We start from the raw sequence: 26,241 nt of genomic DNA, 5'->3' as shown, positions 1-26,241 counted from the left end.
AAGAGGCAACTGGCTGTTTAGTGTGAGTCATGTTTAATTATAGTATAATTATGATATTTTGGGGCACCTGTAGCATGTCCATCACAGGGCAGACGTACACACTCACAATGAGTTATATATAACAAAAAAAATATAATTCATTGTCTTGGATGACCAGTTGTTCTCTTTCATGGCTCATACTAGGGGCGGGCGTTGTGGCAAACACATATCACGATACTTAGACATTTTCACGAGACATATCGCAATATTTTGACACTTACAAACAATGACACTGGTAGTGCCATGTTTAAAAACTGCCATCCAAAACTCTGAGTGATTTATATTCAGCGTTTCACAGACTGTGCACTGTTAGAAATGAAGGTTCTGTGCAGGTACATTTTTCGTTCGACTAGGTACAGACAATGTAAATGTGCCTCAAAGGTACAACAGTGGTTTTAAGGTCCAGTTGTGAACCTAAATGTTTTTCCAGGTGAAAAGTGGCTATTTTTTTTCTTTTCATAACCTCATGTTTTAAAACAGAACAGTGAAAATAAAAAGCCTGGAGACGAGACGGGGTGTGTGGAGTCAATACAACCACCCCAGTGACAAGAGAGGTACTGCCGCAGTGACTGTTCAGTACCTTTTTTCTGAGAGTGTACTGCACTAAATTCAATTAAACAGGCCTGGTAATGCCCGATACTGACAATATCCACAATATGCTCAGAAAAGCATACTGTTTATCACAATATTATATTTATCATGATTATTATAAAATAGGTCATACTGTATTCTACATACTGTAATCATTTTAGTAAGTTTATTTTATATAAACTGTTTATTGTCAGTGCTTTTTAGTTTTTGTTTTCGTTCCAGTGTGTCCTGGATTTCAGATTTGCCAAAAACAAATTCGTTTTGATGCATCACTAATATGTTGTATAGCTAAAAACAGTAGCAGCTTTAAGCCTGAGTTAATTCCATCTTTATCTATTAGAGATCCTGAACAACTCCACATGGTTTGAATAGAGTGTGTGATGATTCAGGCATGCAGTTAGCATCATGCTAATTGGTGGAGTATAAGCTTTCATTACTTGTTAGCCACATTAGCCTTGTAGCTCCAGTACAAAACTGCAGAAGCAAACTTCAGACATCACACGTATCTTAACTGATCATCTATATTTGAGAAAAGGGGAAAATTTTGCAAACTTGATTATTTTGATTTGTCGCATTGAGTTTTGTGCTCTCTGTTATGCTGTATGCTAACACTATGCCGGTCTTCAGTGCAGGGCTAATGATAGATAATAGCTGTGTTTAATCATTACTGAAGCTGAGCTTGTGGTGCTACAGCTCCACAAAGACTGGATTGTTAACTTTGAAACAGAACCTTCATCTTTCACCAGCATTTCATATGTCAGTCAGTAGGCACGTCTGTGTCTCCCCTCTTAGCTAACACGACCCCCTCCACCTGTCTGTCACTTAGTCTCGTTATGAACTCTCAGCAGCATGACGTTGCTGTCAGAAAAAGTTGTTTTTTTTTGTCTTTTTTTGTTTTTGTTAGTTTGCAATACATACTAAACCCTGAGCAGGTTTATTTAGAAGAAAACACTGAAATTGTGCACTAAATTAGCAGAAAAATGTCATGTTTGAGTGTGTTCTCTGTAGAGGATGTGTTAACTTATTTTCAAATCAATGAAGCATGTAACTTTTGCATACAACTGCAATTAATAGGAAGCTACAAAAAGGGAAGAAATGTTTGATGTGTGCGAAATGATGAACAGTAGCTGTAGAACTAAAACTAACATCCAGAGTGAAATTGTTAAACAATTAACATTCACAGTGCTTCATATTTGAAAAGTAGAGATCAAATCTCAGGCAGAAAACTCCTCAAGAACTTACTGTAAACCGATAATTACAGTAACGTGTTCATAACAGTAGCTGCTAAGGGAGTTTTTTTTCTCCAATCATTTCTGCATGATGTAATTTCACTCAAAATAAACGTACATAGTCTTTCATATGCAGATACAGAAAACATTTATATTTACTTATTTATTTACTTATTTATTTACTTATGTGTTCATTCATTCATGCTTTGTCTCTGTGCACAGTCTTTCATATGCAAACAGACAAAAAACTGTTTATTTATTTATTTATTTATGCATTCATTCATGCATTGTCACTGTGATTTTTCAGTCATAAGAAACATAGTTTATTGTTTATTAGAATAATCATTATAATTCTAAGAGATATGCAGACTTGGGTGTAAACAGGTTGTTGCCAAATATGTTCAAAATAAGATGTAAAATACAGTAAAAATCAATTCAAACATAATCGAGAGTTTTTTATGAACATACGGTTTAATCGTTTTTCGTTATATTATAATGTTTTAGTCGTTAATATGCTAAGTTACTGCAAACCCACCAGTTAATTTATTTGTTGAAGTCAGGTTTCCTCACTTGGTAATCAGGCATTGCATGTAAAGTGAAACCAGTTGGATGGCAGTGAAGTTTTTCAGGCTCAGCTGCTTCCTGCTCTCCTCTCCTCTGCTCCTTCACTCCACTCCCTCTCCTCTTGCTCTCTCTTGCTCCTTCTTTACAAAAGGTGTGTCTGTTCATGTAGCTGTGTGTAACGTTCCCCCGGGGGCTCTGGCCTCCCCCCCCCCGGCTTCTCTGCTTCTGCAGGTGCGCTGTCTTTTACTCAAAAGATCAATTGATTTTTTAAGCTTTTTTGTAAACTGTAAACCACATTTTTCTCACTCTTTTAAACAGTGTGTGTTTGTGTAAACAGTGTTAAAGTTTCAAAACTGTTAATTCTCCAGTCCATGTATGGAAACAAAGCTGCAAAAACAGCCTGCTTTGAATTTTTTGTTTTGTGACATCACAAAAAACAATGTCATTTACATATATATAGCTTTACAGCCTATAGATGTTTAGCCTTGCCCATTTATGCTGGTATATTTCACCCTGGACTGCTTTCTGAATGAAACGCAATACAGAGCAGCCGGTCAGAATAGAGCTCATTTACATATAATATATCTTAAAGGCACAGTAACAAAAGCAGCCTGTTTAATTCTAGTGGTTAAAGTGGAAATGGTCATGTAAAAGTGAATTAGGGCTGTTTTTTGGTGATTAAGCTCACATAATTGTTATGAGTGGACCTCAGGGAAGAAAATACAATTCAAGAAAAATGTTGCATATTTGCCCTTTAACGTTACAAGAAGAACCAATCTGTCAACATCCAAAATTCCAATTACACTCATTTGTTATATTTAAAAATAAGCATATATATATATATTTATAGTATTTTAATTAATTAATGAATTTGCTTATTTACTTGTACAGATAACATCTCTGCATATGTCATGTTTGTTGGCAAATAAGCATTACATGATGACCTTATGAAGAGTTCTGATAAAAATTAGTGATAAATCTGAAAAACAAGTTTACTTTGGGGATCATTTTGCATTAAAATTCCCTGCATTTTTCTCCCCAATATGTTTTAGGCCCAAACCTTCTCAAAATTGTCATGAAACAATGTTTAATGCATATTTCCTGCAGTAACTTGCTGTGAGGGAGCTTTTAGAGGCATAAAACTCCTCAGATGTCTGGTTGCTATCACCGCCACTGTGAACAATTCTGACTCACTAAGGCTCTCTAGTCATTTAATTCTTCACTTTAGTCATTTAATTGTGCAGAAATGTTGAAAAATCAATAGAATTACCCTAACAGTTTATTAATGAAAGTCTTTTTTCTGTCAGTGCTCTGTTTGTGACTTAATATTTTCATCATATACATCTCCCAAACTGTTGTCATCTGCTCTTCAGTAGGGGAGAACAATTGATTTTCTTTTCCTTCTCCTCTGCTGTTTTACCACTTCTCTGATCAATAGTCTGTTTTCCCAGTCAAACCTGTAATGTCTCACTTTTTTTCCACTGATCTCTTTGCCCTGACTTGCTTGCTGCTGCAGTGCGTGTGGAGGAACTACAAACAGGTCTTACAGGCTTGTAATGAAAGCTGTAGACGAAAGTTTACTCTTCATATCACACTCAGAGAGTCAGGGTGTAACATGCATTTGGCCTGTATTTGAGTCATTACACTGCGAGGCCCTACAACTACAGGAATTTTAAGGGTATCATAATGTTTGCCAAATGTTACGAAATCACTACGAGAACAAAGATGCCTTAAAGGAATAGTTCAGCCAAAAATCAAATATGCACTGTTATCCTCTCTCACCACCAACCCCATGTTCTTAAAAACATATTTATTTTTTAAATAAAAGTTTGATGTAGTATAAACATTGCTGAAAATACCATTGACTCCCCAGTTCAGTTATTCTATATGTGGAAAATGAGCGTTTTAAGCTCACGCATTTTCATATATGCATGCAAATCAATCCACAGAATACGTTTCCACTGCTCCAGAGTCCAGTGGCGGTGTGCTTTACACCACTCCATGCAACGCTTGACATTGTGCTTGAGCAGAAACCCATACCATGAAGCTCCCGGCGCACAGTTTTTGTGCTGATGTTGATGCCAGAGCAGGTTTACAACTCTGCAGTTACTGAGTCAGCAGAGCGTTGGTGACATTTATGCACTATGCGCCTCAGCACTCGGCGACCCGCTCTGTGACTTTATATGGTCTGACAATTCATGGCTGAGTTGCTGTGGTTCCTAAACACTTTTTTTAGGAACCAGGAAGTCCTAAACACTTTTTAGTGTTTTTAAGTAATACTACTCACAGTTGATGTAGGAGGGATGTACAACTGACTTTTGCAACAGTGGCATCCTATTACAGTACCATGCTCAAATTCAGTGAGCTCTTTAGAACAATCCATTCTTTCACAAATGTTTGTAAAGGCAGACTGCATGACTGGGTGCTTGATTTTATACACCTGTGGCAATGGGACTGAATGGGACACCTGAATTCAATGAAAGGTGTATTTTAATACTTTTGTCTATATAGTGTGTCTGCCTTTTCAGCCTACAGCAGTTTAGCCCCACCCACTCACACTGAAGTCATAAGAAGTGTTTCATCCTGGACTGCTTTTAAAGTAAAGCACAATACAGGGCAGCCAATCAGAACAGAGGTCATTTACATATGTATGAGTCCTGAAGTCACAGAAACATTCTGCTCAATTCTAAGTAACAAAGAGAGCTTGCAAAATGCATGTTTTTAGTTATGTGACAAGCTTTTGTCCATGTTTATAGGTAGCAGTATGTCGTACAGTGTCAGAAACCACATAGACACGCTTGTTATAAGGACAAATGATGATTTAGGCTCGCTATCAGAAGTTAGGTGGGATTTAAGCTTCCAGTGCTTGGTAGCTACAATAGCCTCCAGTGCAGAACTAAAGAGCCAAACATGTCTTGGCTGATCAGCTGCATGTGGCGTTAGAAGGGAGAACTGTGTCAGTGTGACTTTTAGCTGAACCACCACTTTAAGCTTGATCATTTCGCTCCCTCGCTGCCCCAGGTTACTGTTTCCGTCTCAGGTGGTCAGTCTGCCCTTCTCACTGGTGACTGAAGCTGTGCCAGCTATTTCTGGAATGTTCTTTAACAATCTCCAGCGCCCAGTGCCAGCTTGTACGGCGGTGCAGAAGGTCTAGTAACTGAAGCACTGCAAATGTTTTAGCTTTTAGCTCAGTGAGACAGGATTTGTATTTTTATCAGAGGTAAAAGAGCTGAAATAATTTATGGTCGGTATTTACACTTAAAAAGTGGCAGCACGCAGTGGGGTAAACTGCAGGCTTTATTTTGGGACAGTCTGATCATAGTGCTCCCAAGTTTAATAATAAATATAACAGCCAGCGGCAATCATCTGGGTCCAAACACTATTTATAACTTGGTCCAACATTTTGAATTACTGTTTAATACGGCTGTGTACTGTTATATATTGTTAGATTTGAGTGTATTTTCTGTAGAAGATGTGTTAACATGTTTTCACTTACAAAATCAACAAAACATAATTCAACATAATTGTGTTGAAACATTTGCATACAACTACAAGTAATGTTTTATTTGCTTTTACTGTAAAAATAATGGATTAGCACTCCAGTAAAGTAAACTTGGGGTTTTCCAGAGTCATTTTCTGTACAGCTTAAGTGTCCTGATGCTTTAAATGTGTCATTATATTTATAAAATTGCTAAAATTAATACAGTTTTAATAGTTCTTGGTATTACACAGGTACCTATTGCTGAATTCCAGTGCGACTCCACAAAATGATCCAAAACAGCCAGTTTTTCTAGTATGTAAACTGTGGACATAGCTTTGGAGCTAACTTTTTGAGGGCATATGTAGCAGTCTGGAGATTCTCCAGCAGAGCGTGCTATTAGCACACAAGTCACTGTTGTGTGCATCATTTAACGAGAAGCACAATGCTTGTGTTTGCAGCAACAGAATTCAAAACATTCAATGTTATGTTAATGTTGTTCAATATTATATCATTTAATGTGTGTTTCTATAATTATTTATTTAATATGTGATTTTCTGTACATTTTCTAGGGGGGGTATGTTATTCATAAACCAGATTTTTTTTTACATCAAAATATTGTCCAAATTATTTTTAGACATCACCCAGTCCAATTATAGATGACTGAGTTGTAGCGCCCCCAGGTGACAGACCATCAAACGTCTACCAAGTTTAAAGAATTTATTTATTGAGCTTTGCAGTGAAAAAAGTATACAAACAAAAAGAGGAAAACAGTAAACAATGGCATACGTATGTACATGTACAATAGCAGGAGAGAGACAGAAAAGGCTTGTGAGAGAGAAAAGTTTTATCTTGTTGCTGTAGCACAACCTAATTGACTCTAACTGGTGCAAAATGTGCAAGGATGCTATTGGGAGTAGAAGAATGGAAGCTGCTGCATACTCATATGTACGACATGACAGGCTGTGCAGGGTACAGCAGGATAAAGATTCAAGTAATATATTTTCCCCTTTAACTCTGGTATCAGATTAACTAGGATATGTTGCCTCCCTGTGTGTGAAAAGTGATCCTGCGTCGAGCTGCTAGTGAGCAATGAGGGGGCAAAAGGGGAGGGATAAGGACTCCCTGCTGTGAATTAACACCTCTCCATGAAGAGCTAAAATGGACAGCTGCTGCATTTTTCATATCAAACAATGCAGCACAAATGATGCAATAAAAATCAGCATTTAAACACAGTAAAATAAACTAACTTGCTGTTGTTGTATTTAGTTTTGCAGGGTTAATTAAGTTCCTTCACAGGGCTTTTTTGCTTTTTGTGTTTTGTAAGATAATATTATTCATTCTGTTATTATTATTAATGATAGCTGATTATTGTTTTATGCTTTTCTTTCTTTATGAATACAGGAGTCAACCAAAGGTAAGCTTTCTTGTTTTTATTGTTGTCATTTGCTTGCATTAGGGTGTAGTAAAGCGTGTAGGGTTTGATTTTTAGTCTTTGGGGAAGACTTACTGACACTTTGTGCTATCACAAACCATATTTATCAACAGCTAAGTCATATGTTTGACAAAATAAGTAGTTATGCCAACGTAATGATTCATGTGGTCTTAGCAAAAACCTTTGAGAGACCCCTGGATGACAAAGAAAACAAATGAATGCATCCTCAGACAAATCGAACCTCACTTCTCCCTCAAAGCGCAGAAAACCAAACTAAAGCTCTTATTTTGATGGTACTCTGAGAAGAACCAGAACAGTGGAAAAGACCATTATGCTTGGAAAGGTGGAAGGTAAAAGAGGAAGAGGATGACCAGCTAGACGGATGGATACAATCAGAGAAATCATGAGTCAGACATTGAGAAGATTAAAGACCCAAACAGGGGCTCCCGAGTGGCGCAACCGTCTAAGCGTTGGCCCTATCATCAGGAGATCGCGAGTTCGGTCCCTGGTGATGCTACAGCCGTCCGTAGCCGGGGGTCCGAGAGAGCACAATTGGCCTCGCTCTCTCTGGGTGGGTAGGATGGCCCCTCCTTCTCCCCCCATCACCCAACGCGATACTAGTCAGCGCAGGCGTCTGTTAGCTGACGTAACAGATCTGGCGGTTGGCGCTTTCCTCCGAGCGCGTTCGGCTGTCCAGTGACGTTGCGTGAGCGGCAGTTCGAAAAGATGCGGTGGCGCTTCACAGGTCTCGGAGGAAGCCTGTGTTAGCCTTCACCCTCCTAGCGTTAATAGCATCGTGTGATTGGGGGAGTCCTAACTAGCGGGTGGAATTGGAGACGATTAAATTGGGGAAAAAAAAAAAAGACCCAAACAGAAGGCAGAATATGTGGTCAGCAGGAAATGACATAAAGGCACTTAATAATAAATAATGATTCACAATTTGAACCAGAAACAGGATAAAAACCTATTTTTTCTCCTACCTGACAGAAACTGGCTTTGAGATAAAAAAGTGTGCTTATATTGGGTTGGTCGTGTGTTAATTAGGAAGTTGCACCTTTTTTCTTAGTAGATAACCAGCTGAATTGGCCACCCTGACTGGCGCAAAGTGTCGGTAGGCTATCAGTAATAGCGCCTCATAGTAAATCACTCCCCAAGTCTGAAATATATATTTCTTGTTTACCTTCCATATTGAACACAAGGCTTTATAATGCATGACGTTTTTAAAATGTTTTTATATATTGTGCCGTTTCAAAGTTTGGAATCACTTGCCATGTTAAGTGATATACAGTATTTACAGTATAGTAATATGCTGTAATTGTCCATTTGCACTGCTTGTTTAGTCAAGTTAACTGCCTTGAGATGTGATCTCCACTTTTGAATTACGACAGATTTTGGATATTAATGTTATTATAATTTTTTCTCATTGTTCTTATTGTTGTTGTCAATGTTACTCTTATTGTCATCTCAGGTGTTTGCGTATGATTACTGCTTCTGGTCTATGGATGAGGCGAACGCAGCCAAATTTGCAGGTATGATTTGTCATGCAGTTTACAACAGTATTTGGGCTTTGAGTCAAGTTTCTTTAAACCCAGTCTTCCATCACAAACACAACACACACAGGGCCTCTGCAGCATGTTCCTCCTAATGAGGAACCATGAAGAACAGCAGCGATTCAGAGAAATGTGCTGAATAATCACTGTTAAGAGAAAGCACATGAAAAACCTGTAAAACCAGTCTAATGCCATGAGGATTCAAGAGCATTTCCCCCACAGTGTGATCTTACAGTTTCATTCTCTGCTGCGATTTAGTCATTTGTTTATGTAACTGACTACATTAAGCTTTAACTTAGAGTGTAAGTAGATTTAAAACAATTTAGAAGCGCATGTAGTTGGAACAGCCATTACCGCTTTCTCCATTTCTGCTTTGAGCAGAATCAGAATTGTACTGTTTCTGTCACTCCCAGGTCAGGAGGTCGTGTTCCAGTGCCTTGGGGAGAGTCTTCTGGATAATGCATTCCAGGGCTATAATGCCTGCATATTCGCTTATGGACAAACTGGTATTTCTTTTTTTCCTTTTTTTTTCTTGTAACATTTTTACTTTTAAGTCAACTTGAAATCAAAACGTTGTTAGTTGCTGCTCATATTAAGCAAAATTCATCATGTCAGAAGACAACATTTTTGTTTTCCTACAAGCTTCAATCATAATATAAGCTCAGAGGGCCTGCCTGATAACATCTTTCTCGCAAATGCGTCATAATACGGAAGGAACGTATGATAATACAGTCATATGGCGAAGTTTGAATAAAATCATCAAATTACAAAATTACCTGTTTTGTTGATTGTTGAAGATATAGCAGGAGTGTGAAACAACCACTAGAAGGGCCATATTACAAAAATCTCAACAAATCCATGGGCCAGAGAACACTTATGTTTTTATTTCATTTTTTATTAATATTTTGCTAAACCCAAACTGACCATTGTTTATTCAAAATAGCCAAATTGTCAACAAAATATAGGCACTTATAGTAGACCTTGAAATTTTACATGAATATTTGAAATATACATAATGTAATTGTCCCCAAGATGTAGGTCTTTTTAAACCACCTATTTGCTTGAAATAGACACCTGGCATATTTTCTTTGCTGCAAGTTCAAAAAATTCTAGGGCTCAGTTTCTGAGCTGCTGAGCTCACTTGGGTTAGGAGAGTCAGAGCACACATTGCGTTGCACTGCATGCTGGGGGCTGTAGTGCAGCACATTGTGAAACAGGCTAATATTAATAGATTAATAACTTTTGCAGGCCAGATAGGATTGTCTTGTGGGCCTGATCTGGCCTGCGGGTCTTGTGTTTGAAACATGGGCTCTACAGAGAACGCGGTTAAATGTGCCTTTTTGTGCAGATTTTTATGTACAGTTTCTACTTACTTGAATTTAAAATATTTGGGAAAAATAAAACATAAAATATAAATTATGCCCTTACTTTTGCACAGGCCACATTTTAACTTTTGTTTTATTTTTTTTACCAGTTAGGTTCTGGTAGTAAACAGCACGTTAAAATGTGTTCTCTGTAGAGAATTTGTTAACTTACATAATAAAAAAAATAACAAGATAATAAACAAAACATGGCATTTGCTGTTTTTTAAAATGCACCCAAATTCAGGCATGTAGCTTGCTCACAAGTTTGTAAGAAACAAACTAGAATAAAAGATGGAATAAAGAGACAATAACAGTAATTACAGAATCGTTATATTAATTATAGTAGTTAATACGTTAATTATTATATGCTGTCACAATAATAACAGAGTAAAATTAAGACCTACAGAAAAACACGTTTTTAGGATGACACTTTGTAAGTACCCCAGTTACTTTGATACATGAAAGATATTCAGTTCGTTTCAGATAAGAGGAAAATTGTGATTTAGTGTGAAGTAGATTTTTGACCTAACTTTGACTTTAAGCTGATTTTAACACTGAGATGACTCTGGAAAATGAAGTTGCGAGCACTTAATGGCCATTTGAGTGTGTTCAACTGTGCTGTTCTTTGTGCGGTCGCAGGCTCGGGGAAGTCATACACTATGATGGGCTCGGCGGAGCAGCCTGGTCTGATCCCACGGCTCTGCAGCTCTCTGTTCGAGCGAAGTGCCCGAGAGTTGAGGGAGGGAGAGAGCTTCACTGTGGAAGTGTCCTACATGGAGATCTATAATGAGAAGGTCCGAGACCTGTTGGACCCTAAAGGGTGAGAAACGCCTCTGAGGATTTCACTGTGCCTTTTTTAACGTGTGCATCTGTGCAGTATATATATTTTGCTTGTAGACACTATATAGCATTAGAATAAATAGAAAAAAACATAAAACTAGAATCTCATTTAGTAAAGTTATTGATATAGGCTGAGTTAAGGAACAGATTTAGTTTCAGATTTCTCCTGAGAAATTATTGTATTGATGTTAGTCATATTTATTTAAATATTTGTGTTTTTTTGAGAAAAAACAACTTTTACTACTCAGTCAATAGTTTTTTAAATAGTTTTTGTTTTGGGGCACAAATATTTGCACCTGAAGCATTTAGCCTGTATAATCAGAAATGTTACTGACACACTGCTATCCACAGAGATCTAAAAAATGATGGAGAGCTAAACAGTAGCAGCAGCCATGTTAAAGCCTTATTCTATTTGTCCGTGTGTAGTGTGTCGTACAGTAGCCATGTTTACATGCAGCCTAATAATCCTTTAATAATCTGACTAATAGCTCAGTCGGAATAGATTAAGTCCATGCAAACACCTCAGTCGGAATAGATTAGTCCAGTTGAGGCCATTCGGAATACAATTTCTATCCGATTGAAGGAGGTGGGTAATCCTGTAAATAATCTGTTAAATAGAAGAATAATATCCATGTAAACGCTTGTATCTGATTACATTCCCAATCAGAATGCGTAAATATGTTTGGCGCATGTGCGTCACGTCATAGTGAAAGTTTAGAATGTTCAGCATGGCGGGAGCAGAAACTGGTCTGCAGAGGAGACGAAGTTTATGCTTTGAAATTTAAAAGACGGCGGTGGGACGGGCGTCCAGTTTATGTGTCTCAGGACATGATGTCTTCCTCTCACCCTTCTGTAATAAGCACATGTGAGAGTATGTATTTAAAGGAATTAAAAACTCAAGCACTGCTTACTGCTGCTCGTCTCACTCTGACTGGACTCACGTGATGCTTGTTATCATGGTAACGTCTACACTAAGTGGTTCTCTACACATGCACGTAATTTTGGATCCAATTACTTGTAGTGTGCATGTAAAGGGAGATTTTCCATCAGATTGTTGAGTAGAGTGAGCTTAAACACCTCAGTCATAATTTATTATCGGAATGTATTCAATCAGATTGGCAAAAATTATTGCATATAAACACAGCCACTGTCCCAAAACTCCAGAAGCAGGTCTATTAGAGATTATTTAACAACTAAACACAGTTTGAGGCCAGAAAGTGATGATTTAGGCTTAATACTAATTGGTGACTGTAAGGTTCCAGTGCTTGTAAGCTACATTAGCCTTGTAGCTCCAGTGCAAAACTACAGAGACAAACTTCAAACACTAAACATGTTAGGATGATGAATTTAGAGACTACATTTGGGTAAGAAAGTAAACTGTAATTCATTTTTTCAGTGTACTTTTGCTTTAAACCTTCTCTTCTCAGGAGTTCTCAGGCATTGCGAGTGAGAGAACATAAGGTGTTGGGTCCGTATGTTGATGGCCTGTCCCGTCTGGCTGTGACCAGCTATAAGGTTCTGCACAACAGCTTCATGCTTTGTCTCAGTTAATTGACTAAAGGGGCATTCTGGTATAAAATTAGAGTTCTGTATGTTATTTATTGTGTTATATAATACTCTGTAGCACAGCATTGTATCCCTCAGCCTCATCAGTTTGAGGGAGTTTACAGTTTTATATCGTTTTCAGATTTTTGGCATCAATGTTCTCTCACTACGATCCCCAGCATGCATTACACAAATACATCATGCAAATACTGTTGAACCGTAAAGGGTGATAAATGTTGCTCCCTGTGGTGCTCAACCAATCCTGACTGCTAGCCTAACCAATGAGCTATAGCCTAAATAATGCAAGGTAGCATCAGTGTAAGTCTTTCCTCGATTGTTAAAGACAGTCATAAAGAAAAGATGGATTCTGTCTTTATACAGCGTTGGACAGACAACAGAGTTTTTCAGTCTTTCAGTCAGAGAAGAGAACGAAAGCTGAGGTAAGGTATCTAGATAGATTTGGTTGCTAACCATAGCTTTTAGCTAGCCAACCTCCATGTCTGACGAGTCATTTCTCTCGTCTGAGTAATCCATTCTGTGCAGTATGATGGTTATTTAAAGGGCCCGTATCATGGAAAACTGATTTTTCCTCCTTCTTTGAAATAAATGTGTGATGTAATATGTAAACACTGTTAAACTTTCAAAACATACTGTTCACTTTCCAGCCAATACAGTCCATAAATGGAAACTAAGCTGCAAAAACAGCTCATTTTGAATTAATTGTTTTTGAGATGTCATAAAAACCAATACATTTGCCTATGTGTGTGTAGTCATTACAGCTGAGGTCATTTACGTATGTCAGTCATACAGGCACAGTAACGAAAAACAGCCTGCAAAATAGGGATGAATCGGGGTTGGAAAAATTGCCATGAAAAAATGAATTAAGACTCTTTTTTGTACATAAAAGCGCACAAATGTCATAAGTGGAGCTCAGTACAAGAAAAATGGAGGATACAGACCCTTTAAAGACAGCCACTACAGTCATGCTGCAATAAGATATTTGGTTTCCTAGCAGTAACATTGATTTCTAGCTATTGAAACCAAATACTAAAACCAGCCCACTGCCAAAAATCCACCCTGAAGCAGTTTTTAAATCTCACTCTAGAGACTACTGTGGCATGTTTACAACAGATGTAATGATGGTTATATTTTTCATTTTGACCAGAATGTCCCTTTAAAATAGTCATAATTACAGTTAATTAAACTCTCTTCTGACAAGCCTTTGTTTATTTCCCATACTTTATTTTCAGGACATCGAGTCATTGATGTCTGAGGGTAATAAATCCCGCACTGTGGCGGCCACCAACATGAACGAGGAAAGCAGCCGCTCACACGCTGTCTTCAAACTCATCCTCACACACACACTGCGAGACCTGCAGTCTGGGGTGAGATGCACACTCCTTCACTCATCTTTCAGCAGCATGTATGCAGCGACACTGAAAAAACAGATGAAATTAAAAGCTCAAAACCAGTTTTTTGACATAGTTTGGTATGTTTTGAGATGTGAGATGAGACATCACTCAGTAATATACTTTAAACAACAGTCAATTCTGACGGCACAGTCTCATTGGTTGAGTTTTCTACTCGTGATGTTAATTGATATAACAGTATGTTTTTTAAAAGTAACTATCAGAGCACCAGTCGGTGAGGAACCACTTGCTGAAGGCTGCAGATAACTGTTAGTGAGTTTCTACTGTAACGCATACAAACACAGAACATGGATATACTAGATACACTCTATGTCCAAAAGTTTGTAGACACCTGCTCCTCCAGCATTTCTTCTGAAATCAAGGGTATTAATGGTGAGTTTGTTCTCCTTTGCTGCAGTAACAGTCTCTACTCTTCTGGGGAGGCTTTACACTAGATGTTATAACATTGCGGTGAGGATTTGATTGCATTCAGCCACAAGAGCATTAGTGAGGTCAAGCACTGATGTTGGATGATCAGTTCTGGATCAGTTCAGCTCATCCCAGTGGTACTGGATGGAGCTCCATCCCTCCAGAGACTGCAGTTCCACTGCTTCACAGCTCAGTGTTGGGGGGCTTTATACTCCTCTGTCCAATGCCTGGCATTGGGCATGGTGTCCTTAGACACATGTGTGGCTGCTCCAGAGCTTCCCATGCCTTCGGTCAATGCTTTTTCTGTGGAGATTAAATAAGCTGTGTGTGCGTAATTGAATGCCTGTGTCAGCAATGGGTGACCTTAAAGTAGCTGAATGTACTAGGTAGAAGGGCTGTTTGGATACTTTTTGACATTTAGTGTACCTTCTATAAGATATAATGAAATTATTTACAGACTGGCTGAAACAAAACCAGGTTTATCTGGTAAACACCGAACCTGGTATTGTGGCAGTTTTATGGCTCTGTCTGTAACGCAGAAGGGTACTACTTTTTTGGTGGAAGGAATTTTCAATATTAAGCAATGTTTAGGGCTTCTCTCCTTTTTATTTTAATTTGCAGAACTGTGGTAAAGAGGCAAATTAAGCAATAGAATGCTCAATCAACATCATATTCGTTTGCTTAAGTATACTATACTGTATCATATATCTTCTCATACTCTCATATACTCCTGTCCATACTCCTATTACATCTATATTTTTATTTTTTTATATTTTGTATGTATCTCTGGAATATTTTGTGTTGCTGAAAGTTATGATTGTGTGTTCTTTTCTCTGTGTGTGTAGACAAGTGGGGAGAAGGTCAGTAAGCTGAGTTTGGTGGACCTGGCAGGCAGTGAGAGAGCAGCTAAAACTGGAGCTGCCGGAGACAGGCTGAAAGAGGGCAGCAACATCAATAAGTCAGTAAAACACTTCAGCTACAACAAACATGCACTTCAGCTGTTGAGCTGTGATGATGATGATGATGGCCAGTGTAAACTGAATAAGACTGTGACCATATTTTGAGCACTTAAACTCTTGAGACTTAAATCCCAACAGCAGTGCTTCTGAGTTTAGCAAGAGTAAGTTGTTAGTCATCCAGGCTTTTATGTTTTTAACACAGTCTTTCATTGTGTTTGTGCATTATGTGTTTTACAAATTATGTGAGAAGTAAATAAAGGGAGAACAGTAAGGGCCCTGAAACAGAGCCTTGTGGGACACCATATTGCGCTTTTCTGTGTTTGGAAACACATCTTTACACGGACAGGAACTTGTCTGTCTAAACCAACCGTGTTTTCAAGTGTGTCTATTAAAACATTCATATTGATGGTATCGAAGGCTACATTCAAATCTAGCAGTAACCTAGAAATTATTGACCACGCTAGTCAGAGCTGACTCTGTACTATGATATTTCCAAAAGCCAGAGTGAAATAATGTATGCTTGTTTTACTTGCTTAAAAAAAGAACACAACTGGTGGGCAAAAACTTTCTCCAAAATCTTTGATAGAAATGGTGGAAATAGCAAAATGTATGAAGAAATTGTTGTGTTCAAGATTCTTAAGTTCGAAAGTATGCAAGCAAATATTCCTGTTTTGCATGATAGCTGGTAAATAGGACATTGATGGTCTGTGTGAGCATTTATTTCTGATATGACTAATGACGATGATGTGTTTGTGTTCAGGTCTCTCACTACTCTAGGTCTGGTGATTTCAGCACTGGCAGATCAGGGAGCTGGAAAGAACCGGAGTAAATTTGTGCCTTATAGAGACTCTGTACTCACATGGCTACTGAAGGTTCTCCCACACTCCCACATGCAAAAACTACCGCTGCTTTACTTACGCACTTTTGCACAATATTGTACATGTCCATCACAGTTTTATTCTTTTAAACTGAATTAAATTTAAAGTTTTTCACTGTTACTTTTCAGATAAGTAATCATAAAGCAGCTTTGTGTTAAACATTTAGGCGTATTTATCGTCAACACTCAGTTTCATCCAGATATCTTCTTTGGTATGAAGAGCATGTAATCAGTAATTAATATGTGACAGTGTCCTTTTCAAAACTATTGTTAAAAGCACAGATTAAACCCCATTTTCATTAGTATTAAGACATTTAGAAGATCTGAATATTCCTAATCAGTGTGAACCTATAGCGTGTCCTGTGTCTGACACTGCGGCACTCGCCAAAGTCAAGCTAATGTTTTCCTTGGCGTGTGTTTCAGGACAGTCTGGGTGGTAACAGTCGCACAGCCATGGTGGCCACGGTCAGTCCTGCCGCTGATAACTATGACGAGACTCTGTCCACTCTGCGCTACGCTGATCGAGCCAAGAGTATTGTAAATCATGCAGTGGTGAATGAGGACCCGAACGCCAGGATCATCCGTGAGCTGAGGGAGGAGGTGGAGAAACTCCGAGAGCAGCTCACTGAGGCTGAGGTAACCCTTTAATTTAAGTCAGTGGTCACTGGTTTAGTTCCAACCGCAATCTGCCACACCTGCTTCATCTAATTAACAGAAGTCCTTGAATGGCTGCATCATAGTTAGGGAAAGGGAGGCAGGATTTTAGATGCAGGTTGGAACTAAACTTTACTGGAGGGTTTGTGACCACTATATATATCTCACTGGGGCTCAAACTTAGGCTCTACTTATGAGATCTCTTGTCTAAAAACACAAGATGCCACTGTTTATTTCTAATAAGACCAAGGCCTCTGTCCACAAAGTTATGACTAGGAACGGTAAGATCACACAGTGCAGTGAATCATACACAAAGACAGGAAAATGGGATTTGTATGCCCTTGCAATATTTCTGAAAGTAGCATTGGATTTACTACAGCTGTAACTGATCACACAAACTGCACACAGCACCGCCTACTTATTGTACAGTGAGGCACAGGGTTTGAAAGGCGCAGTGGAACGGAGCTGTGACGGGACAAACGAGAAAATGAAAGTTCAATAGCATTCAGTAGAGAATTGTACTCAAGTTTGAGAAAATACAGTTTTGGAAACAATAACATGTACTATGAGCACATGTTCCGGCTACATTACACGTTATGGCAAATTTTGTGCTACATTTTTTTACACACATCTGATCTTGAGAGTAAAAAGAGTGTTTTTTGTTGGTAAATTAGTAGACATTCTTTTCATTCCTCCATTTTTTTAGAATGATTTTTAATTAGTACCCTTAATTTCTTGCATTACCGTTAAACGTTACCACCTGTCTGTACAGCATTTTGAGCTTCCACCAGGATTGAAAAATGCCAGATAAATAAAGAGTATTATTATTATTATTATTACTATTATTATTATTATCATCATTGTTGCTGCTATGACTGCTTCCATTGTTAAAGGAAGTCTCCTGACAATGCACCTTTGTGATGTTGATGCTAATTTACACCTGGCTTTAAGACTTTCCATGCTGGTTGCCCAGACTTCAGCTTTATTTACAATAGCTCCACCCATTTTTGTCCAATACTTTCATTTTGCGTGACGCCATTTAAATGCATGTGTATGGGCAAATGCATTTTGACGTACTAGGTGCATAAATTATGTGTTTTGGTTTATAGACCAGTTTTTTATGTAATGTGTGCCCTTTATGACTTTGCCTCTGTATTGCAGCAAGTCTCAGTTGTGAGAATGATCTACTGCAAAATCTTTAGGTGTCCAGTCATACTCTTGTTTTTACATGTTGTCCCTACATTAACCTGCCTACCATTTTCTCAGTCCATGAAGGCTCCAGAGCTGAAGGAGAGGCTGGAAGAGTCTGAAAAACTGATCAAGGAAATGACGGTCTCATGGGAGGAAAAACTCAGGAAGACAGAGGAGATTGCACAGGTAGAACACATAAACACAACACAAAGTGAGGCAGAAGTTAACCGTTAGATATGAAGAGATACTAGTCATTCGGCTATGCATTAGATTTACATTACATTATTATTTGTTATTTCATAATTACATAATTAATTACACTATTATCTGATTGCTTTCAGTAAAAGGTAATTCATGGCCCACAAGTTAAAACCCATTGGTGTAGACAGATTCGATTGAGCACTTTGATTTGTTTTGATGTTCAGAAAATTACAAAAACTTGGCAAAAATATAAAGAATGTTTCTTCTTTCCATAAACACTGTACTACAAAAATAATTTTTATTCAAAGTCAAATCAGAATAGAATATCTCCTTTTTTTTACCGACAAGCGAAAATGTGATATGGATTGAAAATATGCACTTTTCTCCACTTCTTTGAAAGAGCTAAGAGTGAGAAGTAATTCATAGATAATTGCACCATGATTTTGTCATCACTAGCAGTAACTGCATCACTGTATGTTTTGCAGGAGAGACAGAAGCAGCTGGAGAGTTTGGGCATTTCTCTCCAGTCATCTGGTATCAGGATGGTGGAGGATAAGTGCTTCCTGGTGAACCTCAACGCAGATCCAGCACTCAATGAGCTACTGGTCTATTACTTAAAGGTGTGCCAATATTATCCTGGATGTGGTCATATTTTTAACTTGTATTTTGTTTAACAGTTACAAAAACAAGCTAGTCCTCAGGACCAGAAACAGGAATTATATATATTGTGTATATTAAAAAAATAAAGAAAATAAATAAAAGTCTCTTTTTCCCCACATCTTTATGTGTTATGTCTAATAAAACTGTATGATGATGTCACTACATAGCAGCCCACTGCACTGGGTGTATAGTTTTAAGAGCTGTATTATTTATAAAACACTGATGAAAATGATCCCTTGCATTTGATTGTTAGGTATTAAGACAAGTGTCTACAGAAAAAGTGACTGTTTTCAATATAGAACCCACAACTGAGACCTAATAGTGTAAAGCAATAAATGAGTACAAACAAGAACAAAATAACTAAATGTGTGTGTATCCATGCAGGATCACACTTTGGTGGGCTCAGCGGACTCTCAGGACATCCAACTATGTGGAATGGCTATTAATCCACAACACTGCATCATTGACATCACTTCAGAGTCAGGAGTGGTGCTCACTCCAAAGAGAAATGCTCGGTAATCACACATACACTCTCACTTGTTCCAAGTGGTTGCCATGGTGTTGCAATATGGTTGCTATGGTTTCCCAGGTGGTTGCTAGGCAATTGCTATGGTATTCCAGGTGGTTGCAAGGTTGTTGCTAAATGGTTGCTACGGTATCCCAGGTGGTTGCTAGGGTGCTGCTAAGTAGTTGCTGTGGTGTTCCAGGTGCTTACCAGGGTGTTGCTAGTGTACTTCTTTCATGGTGACATAAGAGCTGTGTACAAACCTTTGGCCACAAAATTATGCCATTTTTTCTGTGGAAAAAAAGTTGTCGAAACTGTACATCCAATTAAAAAAGTTGCATACAAGCCAGCCATACCCGATCAGTCCAAACATTCCAAAGCTGGTTCGGTATTAATATCTTGAAAGCTGTACAAGTTTGCAAGCATTTTTGTTGGCGGAAAAATAAGAACGATAACATTAGCGTTGCACATCACTAATAAAATTTTCAAAAAAATCATTTGATCTGTTTTCCATCAGAACGTAGGATTTTTCAGTTTTTGACATAATTTGAAAATATCTGTTGTCCTTTATATTGTGTGTACATTTCATGACGATTGGACTAAAAGAAACGACCCAAAATGACTTGGAAAAAGTCTGGTTCGATTGACTTACATTAAAAGTAAAGTAAGTTTTTTCCTTCTCCTGTAAAGTTATCATTTTGGAGATACGAGGTTTTTTTTCCGACAGCAATGAAATGTATTGTAAAACAATGACTGTTTATGTGAAACAGGCAGTAGACATGTAAATGTGTGTGTGTGTATTTTTGTGTGTGTGTGTTTTTAGTACCTGTGTGAACGGCTCTCTTATCTCAGCTCCAGTCCAGCTTCACCATGGCGACCGCATCCTGTGGGGCAACAACCACTTCTTCAGGTTTGTTCATAAACTTTGTCATAAACACCTCCAGACTCCACATCTACTGGTTTGTGTTAAGATTTAGGTAGGTAGGTAGGTAGGAAGGAAGGAAGGAAGGAAGGAATGGTCTAAAAGAACTCATACAAATATGGTAGAGAAATACTCAGATTTTTGCCGACTACTGTTAGCCAGTAAATCTCTCTGATTTGGTTTCTTCTGTCCTGTGTCGTTCCTTTGTTCCTCTCCCAGAATAAACCTGCCGAAAACTCGGTCTCGTGCTGGAGCTGAGGTAGAGGAGGGTGGGGGGATGAAGGCTGCTCTGAGTGTGGAGCAGCTGGATGTGGATCTGGACAGAGTGAGTCAGGGCTCCAGTGAGGTCAGCTTCAACTACGAGTACGCCCAGACTGAGGTCATGATGAAGGCCTTGGGCAGCGACGGTGAGAGCGCTGGGAGTTATGGTTATGGAGTTAACAGGAAAGAGAGTAAACTGAATGGCATGTGTTAATGTTCCTCTGTTCAGCTTTAGAGTTTATATACTTTAACAAGAATGACTGCAGGAAATCCCAGGCTCTGCAACTTCATGATACTTCAGTAACTACTGATTTTTGAAAGCTTGAGGTCATACTCAAAGGGTCTGTATTTGAGTCTACTCTTCAATCTGCACTTGCTCTCATTAGTAGTTACTGAATATACAGTAATACAGTAGTTACAGAATAGTTCATAGTAGATTCTGAATAATTCATGGGAGTTACTTAATAATTAATATTATTTACTGAGTAATTTGTAAAAGTAGATTCTTATTAATAAAGTCTTAAGATTGATAACTGAGAAAATACACCTATTTCAAGGTCATGACCTGTCATCAGTCATGATTGTTGAATTTTATCATTAATGTCCACATTTTTTGAAGCTCAGCCTTTAAGTTGCTCTGCACTACATGGACTATATTTACCCAACTACACAAGTGAATTAAGAAGCCTGAAAGCTTTCAGAAGCTTGGAATTGCTTATATAATGTAATAGCCACCATTCCCTGGCACATTCTTGTTTTTTCTCTATCTCTGTTGTAATCCCTCTCTCTCCATCCCCGGACAGACCCGCTGCAGTGTGTGCTGCAGTCCCTGGAGCGGAGGCACGAGGAGGAGAAGCGTTCTGCTCTGGAGCGTCAGCGGCTTCAGTACGAGGAGGAGTTAGAGCGCCTGCGCCGGAGCTTGGGCACGGAAAGAATGATGCAGAGAGGCAGTGGGGTCATCCCTCTGAACTCCTCCCACACCTCAGAGAGCCACCTCCGCCAGGCTAGTGATGACAGGTCTGTTACAGCATCTGCTACCAGGATTACTAACCTCACTACTGGAGATCTGCCTTCCTGTAGAGTTCAGCCTCAGCCCTAATCTAACCCTGATCCAGAAAATCTGCCTTCTGAAAATGGTGATTAGGAGGATCAGGTTTGTTTGTTTGGGGGTGGAACTAAACTCTACGAGGATGTAAATCTTCAGGAGGAGGGTGGCTGCCATACATTACCATTTGAAAAGTTTGTGATCTATGTTTGCAACAGTATAAAACCAATTTGATTGCAGATAAATGTATTAAACTGCAGGAAAATGCTCCTTCTGTACAAACTCAGTGGTTTCAAATAATTAGTGGAACTCTATGAAGCTGTAAATAAAAATGACACATAAAGAATGAACGTCTAACAACATTTATATCCAGAATGAAGTTCTGAAGAGATTAATGTACAAAATGAAGTTCTAATAAGATTAATATCCAGAAAGAAGTTCTAATTAAATTAATATCCAGATTGAACTTTCAATACAGTTTAACCAGAATAAAGTCATAATAAAAGTAATACCCAGAATAAAGCTAGAATAAAATGACTATTCAGAACTTCAGAATTAAGTAATAATAAAATTAATATTCTTAAGTAAGAAAAAAAATAATGTCCAGAATACCGTTTTAAAAATAAATCTCTTGAAAGATGACTACAAAAAATATTGTAAATAGATAAATGAAATATATTGTCTATTATTTAAAAACGTTTTGTTCATAAAATCTAAGAAATGAAAACTAAAATACATGTGTTTACTTTCTCATATTTAAATTGGTGCTGTATGAGCTATAATTGGAAATAAAATTATAAAAGGTATGGTACAGGTAAGATTTGATATGGTAAAATTAACAGTTGTTAATATAATTAATAAACATTTGTACTAAACTTTTGAACTGCAGTGTATACAAGTAAATAGTTAAATGACACATACATGTAAAAATAACATCAAGTTTTTTCTGCATGTATATTCTGCTGCGTTCCTGTGAATTGTTGTATATAGAGTCTAATGTGGTGTGTGTTGTGTTGCTGGGTCAGAGAGGCGGTGTTGGCCCGCAGTCTGAGAAAGCTCAGAGAACAGATTGTCAGAGCGAACCTGCTGGTGCAGGAGGCCAGCTTCATCGCTGAGGAGCTCAACAAGAAAACAGAATACATTGTCACCCTGCAGATCCCCGCAGCAAACCTCAACGCCAACCGCAAGGTCAGCACAGCCACTACCAGCCAGCTCAGTGTGTGGTGTTTTTTTTTTTATTAGGATCTTTAAAACGGTACATTTTCGTGCAAATCTTGGCAAAGCTTATTTCCGCTCAAAAAATGTGTGAAAATCATTCTTTGCAGTAATTTTGTTTGTGCTGGTAAAATCACTATTTATCATTAGAATGAATGGAAATAAACATAAAAACAGTGAAAAGTAGCAAGTATTTCTTTTAAAAAAGTAGATGATGTCTTGTGAGTCAGTTTGAAGAACAAAATTTGGTTCCAGATCCAGGATGCTTGCAGCCATTACATGGATTTGTTCAAATCATTCACCAGCACACTTGATTTAATTAAAGAAATATTGATTAAACCATGTACAGTATGGAAACTACAACTTATGCTAGGCTTCCTCAGAGGAAATTTGGAAATGGTTAAACAAACACACCAACATATATAAAATCACTACTTATTATATTAATGTTATTTGTGTTTGTTCTAATGTTAGTGCTTTCCTTGGCAAATAAACACTTACTACTCAGATTAAACAGTGCCTGTTGCACAGTAATGTATATAGACACCATTGCAATGTTTTCCATTTTTATATGAAATGCCCACCGTGACAGAATTAGTCTGAATGTTCATTAATATAAGAAACATATAGTTATTGGCCTGTTCAAAATCTAATTAAAATGATGCAGTACGCTACACAAAGCTAATGCAGTAATGTACAGCCTTTTGATTCTGACAGATTACACATATCAGAGGGGTGTTATCTTGTAACTTAGTGAATGTAAAAGGTGTTGCTCTGGTGGTTTGTGTTCAGAGAGATGCTGTGCTGAGTGAGCCTGCCATTCAGGTGAGACGGAAAGGGAAAGGGAAGCAGATCTGGGCGATGGAAAAGATGGAGAACAGACTCGTGGACATGAGGGAGCTCTATCAGGAGTGGAAGGACTATGATGAGGACAATCCTGTACAGTGACATTACATTTTCTGCTGTTCACTAATAACATGGATAAATTTCAAAGGCTGTGTGGGTAGGAATGAACCCAGATCCTTACACTCTCTGTTTCTGTTTCCTGCAGGTGATGCGTTCCTACTTTAAGAGGGCTGATCCATTCTTTGATGAGCAGGAGAACCACAGTCTGATTGGTGTAGCTAACGTCTTCCTGGCCTGTCTGTTCTTTGACGTTAAGCTCCAGTATGCAGTACCCATCATCAACCAGAAGGGGGAGGTGAGTGCAAAAAATAAAACAAAACAAAACATAAAGTAAGAGCAATTTAACACATTGTGAAATTGGATTATGCAGTCTCAGAAATGGTGTTAATTAACAACGGCCTTTTTTTAATTGAAAATAATCAGTATTTTAGCTGTTTTTGGATCAGGCCACAAAAACACAGCATCTTTGACTCCAGTTGTGTAATTCCAACAGAATAACACTTTATGATAAAGGCTGACCGCATTGCCCGTGTTAAATAAGATTACCCTATGGAGCTGAATGTGTCCCTGGCGATCCATTGATAACATTTGAAGATGGTCCCTTACACTCATTCAAATCTGTGGCAGAAGAGTTGCATGTCCACATAGAAAACATATTAGCGTGTAGAAATAAAGCTTTCTGTGTGTTACTGTGTTTGCTATATCTTATAAAAGATGCATGAGGTATCCCAAATTGTTGGATGACCTGTAATTTTTTCCGAACAAGCACACAAGCTCATTCAAAACTCAGTTTGGATCTGTAAGAGCTAATTATAATTTTGTCCAATCAGAGTAACAATAAAATGCTACCAGTAATCTCTGTTTCTCTTTATGTATTTTTTAAGTAGTTGGTGACACAAGCAAAATAAAAATACACAATTTTTCATCTTTGTTAGAACACATTTTTTTTTTTTCACATATTTTAGCGTTTTCAAAAAATGTTTACATGTTAGTTTTAGGTTTGTGTTCTTCAGCATTTATTTACCGGGTTTATTTTGCTATTGACCCTTATGGTTGGGGGACGGGCAGGGAGCAGCTCCTGAGTGTGAGTGAGACAGGAGACGTGAGCTGGGTAGCGAACAAGCTGTTAGAGAAAGAAAACTCTGCTATGTACAGCGTAGCTGTGGCCAACCATGACTTGTGCGAAAGCTGTCTCTCTTTTAATCACATGAAATACTGCAATCGCAAATACAGGGTGATTCAAAAAGATTCATCCAATTTCAAAATGATTTATTTCACTTCTAAATTATTACAGAGCAATGCAGTAAATTGTAAATGGTTTAAGTGAACATGTAATTATGTAATTTTACAAGTGCTCAATATGACGTCATTCAGCTGTATGGACAACATCAACACGATAGTCAAATCCATCTCGTACTTGATTGAGCACATTGGGTGTCACTGCACTCACGGCTCTTTTAATGCGAAGTAGAGAACGCAAAACGCTTTCTGCTCTGGGGTCGCCATCTCCTCTCAGACTGAAGGGAGCCAACTTCCGGTGACAGTCATAAACTCTATGACCCCCTCCGTCAATTGGTAGGTGATAGGTGCCTCACGGTTGGAAAAAATATGGTGCTTTGAAATCGGATTAATCTTTTTGAATCACCCTGTATATGCAACGTTGCCGAGAAATGATCTGACTAATGGAGAAGAATAGATTAAAAGGCAGAAATAGCCTTACATGATCTCACATAGATCTTACATGGTTAGTGGTCCTTACAATAAAATAGAACATAATAAAATAAGCGTTATAAAATGAGCAAAATATACAACTGATGTACTCATTTGGAATTTGTACAGTTTGTAGGCTGGCATCATGCTGTAAGTTCTGTGTATCTGTGTGTGTGTGTGGTCAGGTGGCGGGGCGTCTACATGTGGAGGTAGAGAGGGTGAGTGGGACGCTGGAGGCAGAAGCAGGAGGAGAGGAGACTGACCGCAGCCCCGAGGGAGAAACACATGAACGCAAACTAACCTGCAGGGTAAAACACTACGTCACCATCACCAAAGCACCACTGTTTTACACAAATCAATGCTCTATCTGCATAAAATATATGTCATGAAGTTACAATACTAATAATAAATTGTACAATATTTTATATTATGATTATTTGGTTATGCCAAATGTAGTCGATCCACAAAGACATGCTTGGTGTCTGAAGTTTGCGTCGTTATTTTTGCACTGGAGCTACGAGGCTATTGTTGCTCTAATGTATCATATACATGTTGAACAAAAGACAGTAGTATCAGCCATCGAGTGCCTTTTTGTAGATAAAAGTATATCATACAGCAATAAGTAAGTTTTTTTGAGCGCACCTAATATCTCAACCAGAGTT

At 38.2% G+C, this 26,241-nt stretch overlaps 1 protein-coding gene across 3 annotated transcripts in view; it reads left to right on the top strand.

Annotated features, from left to right (window-relative positions):
* kif13bb (kinesin family member 13Bb) overlaps positions 1-26,241 on the top strand; it is a 54,498-nt gene that overhangs the window by 7,277 nt on the left and 20,980 nt on the right. For all 3 annotated transcript variants that reach the window (XM_036582181.1, XM_036582182.1, XM_036582180.1), the window contains exons 4-22: positions 7,306-7,318; positions 8,805-8,865; positions 9,300-9,392; positions 10,890-11,070; positions 12,518-12,605; positions 13,886-14,020; positions 15,319-15,431; positions 16,193-16,304; positions 16,733-16,945; positions 18,230-18,340; positions 18,841-18,975; positions 19,400-19,530; positions 20,344-20,430; positions 20,662-20,849; positions 21,507-21,720; positions 22,774-22,936; positions 23,756-23,902; positions 24,015-24,164; positions 25,765-25,887. In XM_036582181.1, the coding sequence (XP_036438074.1) occupies positions 7,306-7,318; positions 8,805-8,865; positions 9,300-9,392; positions 10,890-11,070; positions 12,518-12,605; positions 13,886-14,020; positions 15,319-15,431; positions 16,193-16,304; positions 16,733-16,945; positions 18,230-18,340; positions 18,841-18,975; positions 19,400-19,530; positions 20,344-20,430; positions 20,662-20,849; positions 21,507-21,720; positions 22,774-22,936; positions 23,756-23,902; positions 24,015-24,164; positions 25,765-25,887 (2,458 nt within the window). The remainder of the gene's footprint in view (positions 1-7,305; positions 7,319-8,804; positions 8,866-9,299; positions 9,393-10,889; positions 11,071-12,517; positions 12,606-13,885; positions 14,021-15,318; positions 15,432-16,192; positions 16,305-16,732; positions 16,946-18,229; positions 18,341-18,840; positions 18,976-19,399; positions 19,531-20,343; positions 20,431-20,661; positions 20,850-21,506; positions 21,721-22,773; positions 22,937-23,755; positions 23,903-24,014; positions 24,165-25,764; positions 25,888-26,241) is intronic.

This window comes from Colossoma macropomum, unplaced genomic scaffold (genome assembly GCF_904425465.1).
Source record: "Colossoma macropomum unplaced genomic scaffold, Colossoma_macropomum, whole genome shotgun sequence".
NCBI lineage: Eukaryota > Metazoa > Chordata > Actinopteri > Characiformes > Serrasalmidae > Colossoma > Colossoma macropomum.
This window is presented reverse-complemented; position numbering and strand designations above follow the sequence as displayed.